Source organism: Filicampus tigris, chromosome 3, assembly GCF_054856515.1.
Source record: "Filicampus tigris isolate MCC_2025a chromosome 3, RoL_Ftig_1.0, whole genome shotgun sequence".
Classification (NCBI taxonomy): Eukaryota; Metazoa; Chordata; class Actinopteri; order Syngnathiformes; family Syngnathidae; genus Filicampus; species Filicampus tigris.
Window position 1 is genome coordinate 21,020,071 of NC_141219.1, and position 18,860 is coordinate 21,038,930.

General features: G+C 42.6%; 1 protein-coding gene across 4 annotated transcripts in view; it reads right to left on the reverse strand.

Moving 5' to 3' along the window:
- Window positions 1-3,075: 3,075 nt before the first annotated feature.
- homer2 (homer scaffold protein 2) overlaps window positions 3,076-18,860 on the reverse strand; it is a 33,226-nt gene continuing 17,441 nt past the window's right edge. For 3 of the 4 annotated variants that reach the window (XM_086026152.1, XM_086026151.1, XM_086026149.1), the window contains exons 3-9: window positions 13,693-13,824; window positions 13,006-13,098; window positions 12,170-12,312; window positions 9,477-9,633; window positions 9,002-9,112; window positions 6,318-6,398; window positions 3,076-3,444 (exon numbers count right to left, since the gene is read on the reverse strand). In XM_086026152.1, the coding sequence (XP_085882278.1) occupies window positions 3,256-3,444; window positions 6,318-6,398; window positions 9,002-9,112; window positions 9,477-9,633; window positions 12,170-12,312; window positions 13,006-13,098; window positions 13,693-13,824 (906 nt within the window). In that variant the 3' untranslated portion in view covers window positions 3,076-3,255. The remainder of the gene's footprint in view (window positions 3,445-6,317; window positions 6,399-9,001; window positions 9,113-9,476; window positions 9,634-12,169; window positions 12,313-13,005; window positions 13,099-13,692; window positions 13,825-18,860) is intronic. The other variant, XM_086026150.1, reaches the window with a different exon arrangement.

The window sequence follows — 18,860 nt, forward strand, 5'->3', positions numbered from 1 at the left end:
GTTAGTCTAATCTGCCCAGCGCCTTCACAATCAGTACTGCTATCCCACGTAACTTCAGCTATGTTGGCAATGGGACTGTTTTTTTTTTTAACCAATCAGATTTCAAACTTATCCCCATAATGTCCTAGACACCAAGTGACACCCCCCCCCCCCAAAAAAAAAGAAACGCTTCACACTCTCCAAGTATCACCATAGCGCCCTTAAAACACAGTAGTGTAGTAGGCCACAATGCTCAACAAAATAAGGCAAGAACAAAATGAAAACTACTTAAATGTAGTGATTAAGATCGTATGTATCGCAAATAACAGTTCAGTAGATATTGTACCTCAATCGTCATACGGAGCCTATGACATGCAGCTATCATCAGGCAACATCCAAGGTGCACCCCGAATCAGTTGCCAGCCAATCGCAGGGCACACATTGACAAACAAACATTTGCACTCACAATCACACTTAGGGGCAATAGGAAACTGTGGTACCTCCGGAGAAAACCCACGCAGGCACGGGGAGAAGATACAAACATACACAAGAAGGGCGGGGCCGGATTCAAACCCACAACAGGGCACTGCCGCCCTGCCCACGAAATATGCATGCCAATTCCTAATAAGAATTAAGATGATTTATCAAAAGCAGAAACTCAGCATAGTTACACATATTCCAACCAGACATATTCAAACCAATCAACTAGTCTATGAATGTGAGAAATGAAATATGCATTAGCTTCAGTTTCTCCCAAAAGTGACAGTGTCACTTAGGGGTGTACTCACTTTTGTTGCCAGTGGTTAAGACATAAACGGCTGTGTATCAAGTTGTTTTGAGGAGGCAGTAAAAAAAAATACTTTCCGTTGTCGCAAAGTTTCATTCTTGTTTGTCCCATGAGATGTGAGATACTGTATAGTATTTCCCATTCATTTTTGTAAATGGGGGTGGGGGGAGTGGTTGATGCGGTGTGTAGGATGAAGTTGCCTAGGCAACCTGTCCTCCACTGCGGATATTTCTTCACTGGGGTTTTTCCAGGCAGTTTTGTAGCTGTTTTTTTTTTTTTCCGACATGAAAAAAATGAAAACTGGTGAATCGCTGCTCAATTGTTGTGGTTACAGTACGTGTTAGGATTATAACTCCATTTAGTGCCGTACACCAGAGACGAGCTGCCTCCTTTTTAGCCACCAGAAATGTTTCACCGTCACTTTTGTACTTTAGAACTGGTTTGCAGTGCTCACCGCGCTTACTCGTCCACCTGTCACAGAGATGCATCACGACATGATTTTATGCGGACGATTTCTATTTTAGTGGGCTCTCATTTTTTAAATCACGTTGACCAGGGATGAGGAATTTCAAACTAAATTCACCCTTTTATAGTTTTTTTTCCCACCGCAAGTAAATTACTATAATTTGACATCTTGACCAAGACAACGCGCATCAATTGTTTCATCTTTCCAGTAGGAGAACATTTGAAAATTCAAGGGTAAAATTTGCATTCAAAGTAGCATTTCAGTTCGAGAGCTTCTACATACTGATTGGTGTATTAACAATTACAGCAACATCCAAAACATGATTTTTGCAATGAACAATTCTGTATACAAATTAATTTAGGCTAGCCGTGGTCTAAACATGACTTTGGTGTCATGGTGGTGGTCTAATTCATTGAGTAAGAACCGAACAATGTCACATACTCACTCACGCAGTGTTGTAATTAAACCATTTTTTTGGTTGTTTTTTTTTTGCAATCAGTTGTATTGTACAAAGAAGAAAAGCCACAGGTGTTTACAGAAGCCATTTGGTTCAAAACAAAAGGTCACATTTTGTCGTTTGGTATTACATAAATGAATAAATACCGATTTCATGACAGAGATGCAAGTATATATATAGTTTTTTTGTAAATATTTAAAAATAGATTGTACAAAGCAGCTCTTGACAGGTTTGGTATATCTTCTAATTGTACATCTGGTAGATTGACTTTGCTCATACTAGAAACACATATGTAGGAGTGAGACACCCAAATAAATAATGTCAGACAAAAGTCCCTCAGTAGTGTTCTTGTTCACATTATCCGCCTGTGCAGCGGCACCATGTCCACTTGCCCCCAAAACCACCACCAACACACACACACACACACACACACACACACACACACACACACACAAAAGAAACTTGAGTGGAAGGAAGCACATCAACATCCATGTGCAAAGAGACCCAAAACACGATTGCACACACTCGCACGACAGTTTCTTGAAAGTGACTGCGAAATTGGCTTCTATTCATTTTTGGATGGCTTGGTTGGTGACGAAATCTACGGAGACATCACTTGTACCCGTCTATGGAAATGCTGGACGACAAATGGACTCTTCAGTGGGAAGCTGAGTACTAGTTACAGTACACGTCTCTATGACATTTCACTCCACATCTAGTTTCGGGTCCGTGTACTGTATGTACTAATACAAATGGACCTGAAGCTGGAAATCGTGAATATTGAATAAATGGATAAGCCGTTTGAGCATTTATTGACTGTACTAGCGACTTTATAAAACTATTCATTGACATCCAGCGCTTGACTAGTAGTACGAGTAGAACACAACTGCACAGGTGTGCCTCACTAATGACGTGTGTCGTGCATACAAGTATGCGGCACGATCAAAAAAAGTACGAGCCGTTCGACTGGTGTCTCCTAGTTGTTCTACTAGTGCGCCAAAGTGTACGAGTACGTGTACCTGAAGCTGGGTATCAAGGCCGTGGGCCAAACGCTCAAACGGCTTTCCACACATCTGAGTTCGACCCGTTTCGCAGGATGCTTTTCATGTGGGGCCGCTTCTCCTCGCCAGGAGGACTTCACCTAAAAAGCCCCCCTGGAGGCACTTAAGTGTCACGGCCATTAGTCTCGTGTGGGTGCGTGTCATCCAAGTACAAAGTGACACACCTGAGATAGAGCCTATAGCCTATAGGAGAGGGGGCGGGGCTTCAGAATAACACCAATTATTACTCGAGTGACACTCAGCAGCAGTCTCCTTGTGTGTTGTTACTTGTAGCCCTTTTAAAGAACCCACCACCAGACCCCCCCCCCCCCCCCCCCAACCCCGCCCCCATCACACCCACAAACATAAGCTCCAAAGTATGACTCTTGCTTGGCTTGCACATAAAAGGTGAGGTCATGTGTCGGAGCGCGCCGCTCCTCCTCCGAGTAGGTCCATAATATTGTCTCCGAGTGGACGCCGGGTAGTTTGTGCCCTGAGGACGTCGACGGCGGGCGGACCGGTGGGCTCAGTTGTCGACGCCCAGCCGGGACAGGCCCCGCCGGAACTCGTGCAGCTCGTCCAGCTTGATGTCCAGGTTGTCCATCAACTTTTTCAGCTCGCCCTTGATGTTGCCCTGCTTCTGGCGACTGTCGTCCGCGTCCATGTGAAGAGCGTCGATCCTCCCCTCCAGCTCTCTGTTCTTTGTCTCCGCGGTCTGGGCAGGGAGGGCAAAAACGTGTCCACATCACACTTGGATTGGCACATACAGTATCTCTTGAACCAATCAGCTGAGCACATTCAAAAAGCAGCACCTGAAGTGGAACTTCGGTCTACCAATTGAATTCGTTCCGTGACTCAGGTAGCATCGATAGTCGCCGTTGTAGAGGCAATGGATATTTGAACATAAAATAATGCTGCCCGGCATATATTCTTTATCCTGTCCAAGAAATGACTACTATTACTGTATCTGACGGAGTCACTTCGAGTAGTAGGAAAAAAAGAAGTCTATTCTTCTTCATTTGTGTCACTATTATGCTGCCACCTGGTGGCCAAGATGGGTAAACAAGAAGGAATTGCACGTCCATCCACTTTGGATTCTGTTTATTCTCATTAGGGTCGCAGGTGTACTGGAGACTTTGGGGGGCGAGTTCACCATGGATAAATCGAGCCAAAAATGGCCGCACGGTCCCACGCCGCAGTGGCGCTGTGCTTGCTTTAGTCAGGATTACGCTCAAGTATATTTTCTACAACTGCAAGTGACCTTCGCTATTCGCGAATAGCAAAAATCCACATACAGGTAAAATTGTCATCCATTTAAATGCATTTTTTTTTTTTTAACCAAAATAATTCTTCGAAAACTCGCCGTGCCTGCGTGATTTTTCTTCGGGTACTCCAGCTTCCTTCCACATTCCACAAACATGCTTTTTAGGTTAAAGGAACACTCTAAATATATTTTTGAAGATGTCCTGACTGAGCGCGCTGAACACTGACATGGTTTGAATTGGGAATTGTAGGAGGAGGGGGTAAATGTGTAGAATATCTAAAATTGTCAATTCGATGGTGAATATTTTCGTAGAGAAATATGGAAGGAGTGGAATGGCAACAACTCGTGGTATAATAACTTTTTGGGGGGACGGGGGGCCTACAATAAGTTGCAAGGGGAAGGTGAAGCGGGAAGTCCAGACTGTCTGGCAACACTTTAATGCCAAAGATACCACTGAAGGGAGGAGTTTAAAATAGGAGTGCTAAAAAGGTGCTGCACCCACAAGGCTCTGAGCTCCAGCTGACTCCTGAAACTTTATCTGTACGCCAGTGTCACATTTAAGTAAAGGAGGGGCATGAAGTGCAAACACATGCATTTTAAAATACAACCTGCACATTTTGAAAAAAAAAAAAAAAGAAAAAAAAAAAGGGGGGTATTCAGTGGTACGGCGAATCATTTTGGAAAATCGAATTGTCTAATCTCAATGTTGTGATTTAATATGCGATCATGTTATCAAGCTCCTCCTCCCATGTATTTTTTTTTTGTTCAACAAACACGAGTAAAAAATTAATCCGTACTACAATAAATAACAGCAGTGTATTGCCCATATTTGTGTGTGCCTTTATTTGAAGCGCTGGTTAGGCTGTACGCAGCTTGGCCACTTTGGGACAATGTAGGTCCTCTCATTGAGATGCACCCTATTAAAGAAGAAGTCAACCCAAACATATTTTGGTCAAGAATATGTTCTATTCTGGCCCACTCGTAGAAAAATGGCATTCTGATTAATATTGTGTTCGTGGAATATGAGCAGCAAAATCCACCCGTTTTTAGCCATCTCCGGGTGCGGCCATTTCGTCACTTCTGTCGAATGACATCACAGTTGTTCAGGGCTCAGGTAACGACCAATCACGGCTCTGCTTCAGAAAACAGGTGAGCTGTGATTGGTCGCTACCTGAGCCCCGAACAACTGTGATGTCATTTTCAGTCGACAGAAGTGACTACTACATACCCGTCAATCCCGGGCTGTGCTGAATCTTACAAAAGTTGTAATTTGCCCGAAGTTTGCAGTCGGAATCGCTAACGGGCGCTCCGGATGAGAGCCCAAATGGGCAAGACGAGACCGGTCTAACAAAAAACGAGTTTTTAATTTAAATTTTTTTTCCCGTACAAAAATTGTTATACGGCGTACACAATTTGAAATGCTAAAAAAAAACGTATGAAAAAATACGGGGAAAACGTACAAGTTGACAGGTACGCTACTACGCTGCAATGTCGATTTGAATTTGATTCATTGTTCAGCTCTCTTCTGTGGTAGACAAGCATTCGAGAAAATCAAAACACTGTTGTCATTTTCGGAGCCATCCAAGTTGGAGAGGGCTCAGACTCTTTGTAGTTGTTCATCCAGCTGACTGCTTTGACAAACAAACCAGCCAGTTGAAGAACTCCAGGCATGTCATTGTTGCTTTTATCCCGCTCCCCACCCGGCCCCGCCCGAACGGCAGTACATGCCGTACAAAACACGTTCGGCCTCTCGGGATTATTTCCAACTTTGACTTTGAGCATGCGGGTGCTGTGATGTCACAGTTGGCTCTCACACACCCACAGCCTGTGCGCTCTCGCACTTCCGGGTTCGCAACGCCTGACGAACAGTTGCCCCTTTGTGGAAAAAGACAAACGCGGAGGGGATGGGCGGGGCTTTCTGCAAGTAGCCAATGCCAAAGATAAGACCTCAACATGTGAAATTAACCAAAAGAGCAATATTTCCAGTCAGTGGCAGCACAACTGCTTTTTTTTTTTTTTTTTTACACTGTTGAGATCTGGAAGAAACTAGCATCTGAAATCCACACACACACTGGGGCTGGGAATGGTCCTTTATTAAGAGATACGGCCACTAATGTGTGCTCGCGTGTGTGGGCGTGTTTGCGGCTCATGACAGGAACATTCAAATCACCAGCCTTCAACCTGAGAGTTGAATAGAAAGCACTTGTTGGCCTCGGTGTGAGACGTTAGTCACAAAAGCATACAGTGTGATGCCTACGCACACGCGCGCGCATGCACGCACCGCTGTAAATCATGACAAGCAACCAGATATGTGTGCTCTTTACCTGCAGTTTGGATGTGATGCCCTCACACTCTGCCATGAGTTGAGGGATTATCTCTGCTTGTTTCCTCAAATTTGCCAGCTCCTTGGTTTTGAGAGAGAGAGAGAGAGAGAGAGAGAGAAAAAAAGAGACAGAGACATGGTTAGTGCATAACTAACGGAGAGTCTGAAAAGGGATTGCTCGATAAAAAGCATTCACTGGTTACGACAAGAGGTACTGTTTTTTTTTTTTTATTGTGGGCAGCCGAAGGCACACCCGTGTAATAATCATGTTGTCTAATCGGCACCTCGATTACCCCGGCAAAGGAGAAGTGTTCGCCAACGCAGATTTATGAATACAATTTTGGCCTCTTTTGTACATTGAAAAAGTCTTAGATCTTAGGTCAGCCCATGTAAAAAAAGGAGCAAAAACAAGCGATGCATTTCAATTTTTTGTTCCGTGTATGCAAAGCACTCTGTGAGTCTGTCAAAAGTACTCCAATTACATTTTACCTACTTAAGCTCTCTCACTATGATGCTATGCAGTCGCATACGACTGCAACCACTATAGTAAACTCATCCCTCCATAACATAGTTAAACAAAACGAAGGGCGCAATTTTAGAATACCATTTTTCTATTGGATCCCATTAGATTGTGTTTGAGGTGTACATCAAGTTGTGGTCAGTGAATGTGGAGTGAAAGCAAAGATTAAATATAAAAGCATCAGCTCTGTGTGAGCTGCGTGCGCTTGCAAGCTTGTTTTTCAGTTTCTGCCCTGAAAAGGCTCTTCCCGCTCTGTGAGAAACACTTCATCGTAATGATGATAACGCAACATTTGTCATCACCTGCAGCAGTTTGCGTCTTGTCCTTGGTGACTGGCCAGAGTGTGCCCACCACCCCGGGAGAAATTGTGTGTTTCTAGGAGAAATGAGTCACCGGGCAGATGAGGCTCTGCGGGCCATCTGCTAGCTCGTACGCAGGCCGCTGGGTCAGTGTTGGAGCGTCACCAACGCAAACACTGCAGACTTACTGGCCGATGATTCTCTGATCATGTTTGGAATTAGCTTCAATGTACGCTACTCACGACAAGCTAGCCTTTCCAGTGGAATTTCAGAGTGAAGCTTAAATATTCCTTTACGGGTGAACTTCATTTGGCCTAAACTTGTGCGCAACTGTTCATTGTTTTTCGTACTTTGGGCACAACTTGTTGTTGTCTAACAAAGAGCTGAATAAAATTCACAACAGATGTTTGATTCGTGAACATTTCCTAGGATGTCCACTTCTAAGCCTCTCTGTGACGCTTCCATTCTGCCTGCATCTTTTTTTTTTGCAACCTGCTGATGACATGCTACGCTTTGGGTCACTTCCCATCAGCATTTCATGAAGTCACAATTTGAACTGCGTCATGAAGAGGACTGTTTAAATACTGCTTCGAATTTAACCAAGAAATTGATTGAGCAATTACTGGCTCAGTTAATTTATAGGGGGGGGAAAAATATGTGTGTTTTATGAATAATATAAATTTCAATTGCAGGTTAAAGGTTTTTTTTACAACAAAAAAGTACACACAAGACTCTCCGATTGCTGGAAGTTAAATTAAAGTCGGCCACGAGCAAAGGTCAAAAGACCGTGTCCTCACGGGACACTTCCTCATTAGAAACATCAGCACAATTAGGATGTGCAGAGCAGACACGTTGCTGCTTTGGACCACGATACGATGTCGCTAATGCTAATTTAGGCCCAGATCTCAGGCTCATGTTTGGATTACACACAAAGACAGCAGCTTGATGTATTTAGGTGCGACAGCCGTACCTTGACTTGGTTGAATTCAATCGGAGTGCAAGCTTGAAAATCACTTTGCTTGAATATCAAATCAATGTTCTTTAGTGAAATAAATTTAAGTGCATTTTTAACTGATCCACTGCCAAAAATGTTTTCATACGTCTTTTCATAGTCCAGGCATACGATCGTAGGAATTTATTTGTATTTTTTTCAAACGTTAAGGTATAAGAGGGTCTGAAAATGTCTGGCAGTTTGGAGTTTTTAATAGGGCCCGATTGATTTCTTAATTGGTCTACCAATTTAATTGGCCGATATTGATACTTTTAAAATCTGCTAAAATCGGCCAATGTTTTTGCCTTTTTTTCCCCCATTTACTTATTTTTTTACACACGTCCACACATTACAACATAAGACACAGACAACATTCAAGCACTACACCCCCTGCCCCGCACACACCAAAATGGACCATTTTTGATATTTTTTCTCTCTTTTGTGAAGTTAAACAAATGCTAAAGGACAAAGTAAAGTAGTGTTTTGTACAAATGCTCTGCCTGTAATTCATATCTTCATTGTTGCAAGCATTAAAGGCCCAAAAAAGAAGTTATTTTATTCATTACATGAACTGTCTGATTGTGATCTGTTATCAGAATATTATTGTTAAACATATTGACCGTGTTATTGTTTCAAATAACACTGCATTGCCTAAAAACTGAAAATGTCTATTTAACTGCATCAACATACAATGAAACAAAATTTAAGATGACAAATGAAGATTGATACTCTGATTTGGGCTGGGCAATTCAGAGAGGAAGAGCAAATTCCCAAAACAGGACTCACCGCGTCCCAACAAACAGACAATATAATCACCTCCCGGGGGGGGGAGACGCTCTCTGTTTGGGACACCATAATTGTGATCCACGCCTCACCTGCTCTTTGTCGTGCAGCTCGGCCTCCAGCTCCTGCACGCGCACGCTCAGTTGCGCATTTCTTTGCTTCTCCTGACTGGCCTCATTACACTGCACCTCCAGCTCTGCAATCTAAACACACACAAGCAAGGCACGATTCAGGAAAGACGCGAGACTGACAGCACTTGTGGCAGTACAATAGAGTGCCGGAGGATGATGGTTCGAGTCCTGCCGCTACTACTTGTGGAAAAATAGTCTGCATTCTGACTAAACGTCTAGGTGGCCCCCAGTCTGAGCTCACTCTGGCATCTCTCCTTGTAGGCCAATAAATGTGCTCTGCTTCTGTGTAGCGTGCAACCAAAAACGTTAAATAGCAGCGTGCAAAATATATTCCCCCTTGAGGGCTGAAAAATGACACAAAAAATAAATAAAGAGGACTTGTCAAGTGTTTTTCATTTCAAGCTATGCAGACCAAAATAAATAAAAACTGCGTTACCTTCGCCCTGAGCGTGTCACTCTCCTCCTTGCAGGCACTGAGCTGTTTCTTCCAGCTCTCGACATTAGCCGAGGACTCCTGCAGCGCGTCCACCAGCCTGGCGTTATTCTCTCTTAACGTCTGCAGCTCGGTTTCCCACTTCTTGGCGTTGGTGTTGCTGTCAGACATGAGACGGTGGCGCGTTATTAAAGCAGTGAAAATTGAGACGGGCTTGTGTTGACATGCCTGAGTTTGTGCCCACTGAGGTGACAAAGAATCAAACAAAATCATCAAATGATGATTTCTTGCTTAAAAGGGTGCATGGTTTTGTCGGGGGGGAAAAATGCCCACAAAAAGTTAGGGATATTTGGCTTTCAGGTGAAATTTACCAAAAATGTCAAAAGTTCACGCTATATCATATTGTGAAAGTAGCATTTAAGTAGAAGGATGCACTGGTGATTTCCTCATCTCAATCAATTCATCGAAACCAAAGTTAACAACAATGGCGGGTACACCACGACAAAAAATGTCAACATGCTGTTCACAAGTCGACTTCTTGTCTTCTTGAAGGGGAACCATCAGGTCATTGAGGCTCTGGGGTGCAGAGTTTGGAGCCTCTGCAAGGCAACTCAGCTGATCCCACAGGTTTTCAACAGGATGAGGTAGCATTCCATTTGAGGCACAGCAGCCGTTCCTTGACGATTCCACCTCGATGAGCCGGAGCGTTGTCGTCCATGAGGATGAAATTAGGCCTGTGTTGTTCGTGTAGGTTGTTCCTTGACATCTCCAACACGGTTGGCGGCCATCATTTCTGCTCAACTCAATTGACTTTCATCAGAGAACAGCAGTGAGGCCCACTGGTCCCTCATCCTGCGTAAACGCTCCCTGGCCCACGAAAGACGATGACGCCTGTGCCTGCTGGTGTGCTCAGGTGGTCCTTTTAGGTCATCTAGCATGCAGATCACGCTGACGTAATCGGTTTCTAATGACCTGACGTGACACTTGGGTGCCTCTCACTTCCCTTAACTGTGCTTGGAGTTGAGCGTCATTCATAATCCGGTTTCTCAGGGCAGTGTACACAATGTTGCGGTCAGCAGCACTTGGACATCTTTCTGTGACTCTTTCAGTCTCTCGGTATCTCTGTTGCAACCTGCTTATGACGCTCTGAAACTCCAACCTTAGTGGCCACTTCCGTCGGAGAACATCCTGTATGAAGCATCACGATGGCAAGATGCTGTTGATCCATTGTTAGGTGTCGTCTTGGTCTCATGATGTCCAAATGTGAACAGCATGATGAGGACGGCTTTTTATACACCAGCTCTAATCGAACCTGGACATTTGTTGGTCGATTCAAGGATCAAACACCCGTTGTGAATTTTGCCGTTAAGCTCCTCGTTTAGAGAACAGCGACTTGTGCAAAAAACACTGAAACATTTTGCAGTCTGCCATGCATTCAAAAGCTTAGAGAAGGTTACATTAAGTTCACCTGTAAAGCTTTGAATACATTTTAGGCTCGTCACCCAAAAGTGAGTAGGGTGTATGTATACTGTATATGTGTGTGTGTGTATACTAATATATCGTCACTGTCCTGTGAAAAACACTTATGTCCATTCTTTTCAATGTTCTTATTTTTACGTGAATATATATATATATATATACATATATATATATATATATATATATATATATATATATATATATATATATATATATAGCGCTGCTTATATATATATATATACACACCCTACATAAGCAAACAAAAGAAGCACACGATACACCGTAATAAAAGACACTAAGTAATTATAAATACTTACATAATAAAATGTCCTCCAATAGACTCAAGTGCTGCCAGGTGGTATGATACGTAATTGGTTGCATGTCTGATTTATTTTGTGTTGTTAACCAAATTAATTGCGGCTAAAAAAAGTCACCATTGTTACAGTTGACTACGATGTTTTGGGGTCATTTGAATCCCATCTGGAACAACATCTGCTGTTTTATGCAATTATAATTTACTGCGCTAACTACTGGGATTAATGAAGCTAAATGGCCGAGTGGAGCAGTCTCACCCATCAGAGTAGTTCAGATCATTTATGTGCATGTGAGATAATCCCAGCAGCGATAGAAAGAGGCAATTTTCAGAACAGTGTGAAACTCAAAACATTAGGTGGAACAGTGTGAGTGATCCGTAACTGCCGGTTCGTTAATTATTAATGTTATGATGTCCATGTAAGGGAGCAATTCCGAATGTGGTGAAATTATTTCATAATGTCAAACACAGTGCTGCCATGAGATATAAATGTAATTTGTTCAGTGATCTCAATTAATCGAATCTCAACTCATCTTTAGCCACTGAAATCAAAATAATTGTGATTATTTTTTCCATAATCGCCCAGCCCTAACTGGGGGTGGCAATTAACGGCTTGAATCCCCTTTTTGGAAGAATTGTGAAAAGTGAGTTGAATACACTGCCAACATACATCACTCATATGTGTCCAATTTTTGCTCGCAAGTAAAAAAAAAAAAAAAAAAGAATTGGTCAAACGATGACTCATAAGTCAGGTCACGTATGTCAAGGTACCATTTTAGTGGTCCTGCCGAGGCTCGTGTCGATGGAAGAAAGCTCAATAGGTGCTGCTGCGGCTGCTTAGTCTTCAATCTTAAAATGAAAATGCTTTGAAAGTGTAAATGAAAAACTGAAAAGGAATCCTTACTTATGTTCTACGGCACTCTTGTGGAGATCATTCTCATTCTTCATCAGGACAGCCTCTGGTCCCACATGAAAGATCTTCTCATCATCGGTGCCATTAATGCTGGAAGTCTGGTTTGTTGATGGTGTTTGACGTCCAGTCTCCTGCTGGGGGCATAGGGGACATTTTATGTTTCAGGCCCTTTTACATGAATGGACCGTCTGACCTGCAGCTTTCTCAAGTTTGATGGCCTCTCAAAAATCCTGCACCGACGGTGAAATTGGACACTCCTTTGGCAAAACGCCGTAAAGTATCATGACAAGTCAACTATTACTCTGTTCAACAGTGCTGCTGATACCGTGGTACCTTGACTTCCTTTCTTGACCAAGCTCGTAACTCGGGTTTACTTGAAATGGATTGAAATGCCATTCAAAACTTGATTTTGCATTTTCAATAAAGGAAAATAACACTAGTAAAGACAATTTAAAAAAAACAAACTGTCCATTACTGTACATTGGGACAAGCCAAACGTGCAACAACTGCAATCAATGTCTTACGTGTGCCTTTAATTCAAGGGGCATGGCGTCGTGAGGGAGACGACTGGTTAGTCTGTCTTTGACTCTAATTAGTTCGAGTGTGTTGCATGTTTAAATCACGTGGGAGGGGTAAAACTACGGAAAAAAGTCACAAACCCATCGCATGAGGGTCTTGAACGTACCGTATCGCTGCGACTATTGATTCTGATTTGAAAATATCGATTTTGCATTCAGTCGTGCTACTCTCCCAGTAATGATGGTTTGTGATTGTGGAAGACTTGCTTGGATCCAGAATTTCTGTCTGCAGAGTGTAGTTTAGTATACCTGGGAGTGATTGCTCAGCACCTCCACCTTCTCCTGAGATTTGTCTCTTGCCATTTTGGCTGCCTCTTTGACTTCCTGGAACTTTTCTGCAAACTGAAAATGACAGGAATGAGCTGTAAGAAATGTATAGTGATAAAGGTGGACACTTGGAAGCCTTGTTTTAACCAAGCACTGCAGTTCCGTCTGCAATCTTTGCATTTCTGTCCTCCAAGTTGTGAAGGGGACCAAATCAATCAGATCTAATTGGTGTACCAAAAGCAGCGGTACAGTACCTGATGGGCGGCGCTAGACACGCTGCAGTTCATTGATTAGTTGACACAAAGTAGTCTTTTCGGATGAATATAAAACACATTTTCTACAACAAAGCTCATCCTTATCGGGATGAACAACAGTATGCCAGCAAAAATCTAAAACGCGGGACATCCACCATTGTTTACTGTGACACCTCCCTCGTCTTTGCTGAATACATTAACAACGGGTTTCATTGTGTTATGCTGGTATGATGTCACACTTTCTACATAATTAATACAACATTGCCATCCCGCCTACACACCCTTCAGTAGATAATATGACACATCAACAGTTCCAAACCATACAGAGGAGAAATAGACTGCAATGTTTGGAGCAAATGTGACATTACGTACATTAATTCCAAGATCAACTGTGTGTAATTCTGAACACTCTCACCTTAGCAAGCTGCTGCTCTGAGCTAAAGCCCAAACCGAACACAGTGTTGGCCCTGCTATCTGCCCACTGGCCGAACTTCTGTGACGTCTTAGTGAACATCATGTTGGGTGTGATGGTGCTGTTGATGATAACCTAGGGACAGAAAGACACATGAAACTCCTGGTGAGGACACAATTAGTCTAATGAGTTTCAATAGCTCAACTTACAACTGATTTGCTAACAGATAAACCCTCACACAGTTGACACACAGTTGTTAGGCGTGGTCTTGGTATCATGATGTCAAAATATCAAAAGCATGAGGAATAGGATTGTAATTGAACCAGGAAATATATTGATCTATTTATAGATGATTAAACACCAACTGTGAATTTTGCCATTCTGGTCCTTGTTATAGAACAGCAAAGGGGAAAAAAGTACTCAAACATTGAACAGTTGAACACGTGCATTTAAAAGTTTAGAGAAGATCAAATCAAGTTCACCTGTTTGTGGTTGCAGTGCATTTTAGGTTTATTCTGAAATTGTGCTTGAAAGCCAAATAACCTTAAGTTTTTGTGAGTAATGTTTGGGGTTTATTTAGCACGGTCCTATTGAAAAGGATCAACCACCAGGAACATAGATATGCGCACAATTTAAAACACAAAACACAATTGAACTTTTTTGCTACTTCTGTTTCATCAATCATATTTTTTCTCTTTCATTTGCTTGTTCCATGTTCTCCAAATGTAAATAGCACAAGAACCTGTGTCAAAAAATGACATACTGTAAATATGTCTTAACTTTGGCTCGGCAGTCCGTTCTGCACTGGACACTGGGAACCGAATGAGGTGAAATAGCCTTAGCTGGACTTTTACTTAACATTTGCTACAGTACTGCCACCTGTTGCGGAGATGCAGTAAAATTGCACCCACGTACCTAAACGCCACTAAAGTAAATCTCATACTTCAAACTCAGCTTGACCGGACTTTAGTGAACATGTTGACAAGCGCGGTCACTTTAAAGCATTCACATGAACCCAAATTTGCCTATGAAGATCGACTTGGCACAACAATTAGGAAGCACTGAAGACAGAGAAATGACTGGGCAGTCCTTGTTTCATAGCAACCTGGCTGTGAACACAGCGTTTGAGAATTCAAATCTGACAGATGTGCGTCCTCTTTTCAACAACCTGAAATGTCCCTTTCCATCTTTTGGAAGGCTGCAAATACACAGACCAAAACACCTAGACGGAAAAGCCTCAAGACCTTTATTGTAACTAAGGATTCAGGCTGCATTCTACAAGGTTCAATTCATTTGAACTCATTCACTGCCAGATATTTTCAGACCCTCTTTTACCCTAATGTTTGAAACATTTGGAAAAAAATATAAATAAATTCCTGGGATTGAATGGCTGGATTGTGAAAAGACTTGTAAATTTGTCAATGGCAGTGAATGAGTTCAAAACAAAGATGACCCCATTTTTCTCACAAGAGAGACAGTTCTTTGGAAAATCCTCAACAACACTTCATCCCTTACAGCTGAGTGAAAGTTTTTCACATTTGTTTGAAGTCGTGTGAGGGATATGAAACTTTAATGTGTGAGGAAAACTGGGCTGTTTTAGATAAAAACACCAACCCCAACAATTTAGAAGCCCCGAATCTTAACACCAAGATGTGGATGGTTAACCTCCACCATGGGTCAGTAAAAAGAAAAAAAAAAGAAAAAAAAGGAAGAAATTATAAAATGGGTGGAACAGTACAAATGAATACTGTTACAATACTTCTGACGTATGATGAGAATTGTATTAGCATGCAGATAAGTTCATCACGGGCGGCGCGGCCGGCCTCCCTGTGTGGAGTTTGCATGTTTTCCCCTTCCCTCTGTGGGTTTCCTCCGGGTACTCCGGTTTCCTCCCACATTCTAAAAGTTGATTGGATACTCTAAATTGCTCCTAGGTGTGATTGTGAGAGCGGATGTTTGTCTATGTGTGCCCTGCGATTGGCTGGCAACTGATTCAGGGTGTACCCCGCCAACTGCCCGAAGACAGCTGGGATAGGCTCCAGCACTCCCCGCGACCCTTGTGAGGAGAAGCGGTATAGATAATAGATGGATGGATCATATTTGGTTTTGTTTCTATGCCGGTCCATCGGTAACAAATCCAAACCGGTGTGTGTGTGCGTGGGTGTCTGTGTGTGGGTGTGACAGATGAAAGGGAGTGGGGTGGTAAGATACCAATACCCTGAGGAATACTGACTGTGGCATGGAAGCCTCACCGCGGCCAGACTAAATGTGTCTCCTTTTAGGACCCCGAAGCTGTCAAAAAGCCTTGTCCGCAGCCAACGGGAAACAGAAACCTCGTCGCAGCCATTGAAGACTCACTGCGATTATAGACGATTACATAGACGGGGAAAAAATGGGCTTCTGACCATGCTTAGTCTGTTTATTTTATCAAGGTTCTTGTCTTTTGTTTATCGCCTACAAAATGGACGTCCGTCATAGGCTATCTATCTATCACTCTATCTATTAATCCATTTATCTATCCCGCTGTTTGTCTGCCCATCAGAGAACAGCCAATAGGCTATCTTGTTGAATTGCTGCCGAGGTACCCTTGCGCTCGGCATTGAACAACACTAGAGTCTACAGCTGTGGCACAGCGTGAATTGGATTGCAGTGCAACACAAAATAAAAAATAACATCAAGCGGAACAGACTTTCCTCAAGGGGAGGTTACATGATCTAATAATAGTAATCGTTTCCTCCGCTTTCATGAATATGACAGAATCATGGCCTTCTCAGACTACACGACTTTTTTGTCATTCGTGATGGTAGCGCTGTCAGACTACCAGATAATATCGTTCAGTGTCTTGGACCTACTAGTCACACTACTAATCTGTCGCCGACTCGACCCCGCCCAATCGTTGCGTACTTCTGTCAAGATTCTGTCCATCGGCTCAGGTCCATCGGGTAGGCGGGACAAGCAGCTGTGTTGTTATGTCGATGGAGGCATTACGTGCATGTACGTTTGTTCTCTGCGCTGAAAAGGCAACAAAAAAAAACAACAAAAAAAAAGAGGGACTATGGACCTGTTCCTGGATGGCGGGGAGAGGGCAGTATGGATTGTCTATTCTCCAAAAACAATTTAAGATACCACGTTTGCTAATCAGCCACTGGCTGTGCAGTTAGCAAGCATGAGTTGAAATGCTATGTATACTTTCCAGTAATTCCCCCCAATGTCAATTCCGTTTTTTCAGCATTTTGATTGTTGGTATGTGCGCGCTAGTTCCAGTCACTCGTCATAAAGTAGAAAAGCACAAGCTTCCTGTTAGTCAATGCCGAAGAACCGATCGAAGGACGATGTAGGACATGTCACACTATGCGGCAAGACGAAGAAAAATTCTGACATGCCAGACTTTGGTCGTGGTCATGAAGCGTCCCAGACGCCAAACGACCAATCGTTGAGTACGTCACACTACACGGGCTACGATAAGACAACTCAATATCGGTTACGAGACACTACGTCAGTCTGCGACATGTCTGTCGGCCCAAAATTGGGCTAAATTCGTGTAGTCTGACATTGGCATTCGGATGCTTTCAGCACGGTTCACTTCCTACGAAGCACAAGATAACAGTAGACGCCCTAATTCCATTATAGAGAAAAATATGTTTGCATTGCTTGTTTCCACCTACTGTCTCACCATAATACCCATTAAGAGTGTTGTAGGTGGTATGAATGTGCACGCAAGTCTGTAATCAAGCGAGTAGGCAAGTGGGAGAGTGTGACAGAGGGAGGGGGAGTGGAGTGACACGAGCAGCTGTGGGGGTGGACAGCCAGGCCTGTATCAAGTGCAACAGGAAGTGCAAATTCAAGTGCTGCTGACCAGTAACTTGAGGGTGCATTTCAAATGATGAGCCTGCTTGACTCGCCCCTATGGAATTGTGTTCCTTGTCAGATTACGTATGTTGGCAGTTCGCAGAATAAGCAGAGTCATATGAAGTAATATTGCACTTGAGATGTCTACCGCCGAGAAGTGGGGATTGCTTGTCAAGTGGCAAATACCACACAATGTTGTCATAGCTGAGAATGAATGCAGACTGAATGGAACCGCTAAGATCAGTGTTAATTTTGACCAGGTTTTTAATTTTAGTCTTATGACTAAAATTACATTTTTGTCATAAATTACTCATCTCATTGTATTTTAGCTTTAGTCCATTTTCAGTCGACGAAAAATAAAGTGCAAATTTTAGTCGACAAAATTAATGTTTGATGTGCTGATATTTTCCTTCATCATACATTTCAACTTTTATTCAGAAAGTATAACACACCAATTTGTAACTGTAGGCAAGACACACATTTAACATAATTGTGTCGTTATTAAACTTTGTTTCAAAGAAAGAATGTTGAAATGACAATGTCATGCCATCTTAAAATGTAAAAATTACTTTTCGACTAAATAAATGTTTTTAAATAAAAAGGCTTGGGACGCTAGCATTGTCAACAGATTCAATGCTAATTGCGTCAAACTGCTGTAATTTACCACAGCGTAATATGCACACAATTATTTTCGGTTTTCCACAGTACAATGCTACGACAACGTTAGCAACGGCAACAAATTTACCTTAGAGAACATCTCAGGATGTACTTTCTGTTGATGTTGCTTCAGTTCAAGTTTGTTGTATTCTTCCCATACAGTACAGTACTGATACACCAGCATCAGCTGTCAATAGTTGCACTTTTAAGTGACAACCAAGCAGGTTCAGATTTGCATTTTGATGGATTTGGTCTTCTTAATAAAATTCGGACTGAATCAAACATATTTTGTTGTTTAAACAATAAACTGGATACGGAAAGTAAACAGTGCAATACTGTTGTCATCTTATGTGTGCAACACACATCAGGGCAAAAAAGAATCTGAAGTGCTTGGAATGCATTTCTACTTGCTCTGTCATCAGTGAGTTGCCTGGTTCTCACAGTGAACCAATAGAAGCTGACAGTTTGTCACGGTTAGTGCATACAGCAGCAACAACTATTGTTTTGGACAGACCTGGCTTGTTCATAAGAGTGTGCAAATGAGGGACTCCCCCCACTCCCCTCCACAAAATCCTAAATATTTTCAATAATGCTTTTTACATGACAAAACGCGAGTGACTTCCACTGACTTGAACTGTACCTATTGTCTTGTGTTTGGTGTATAC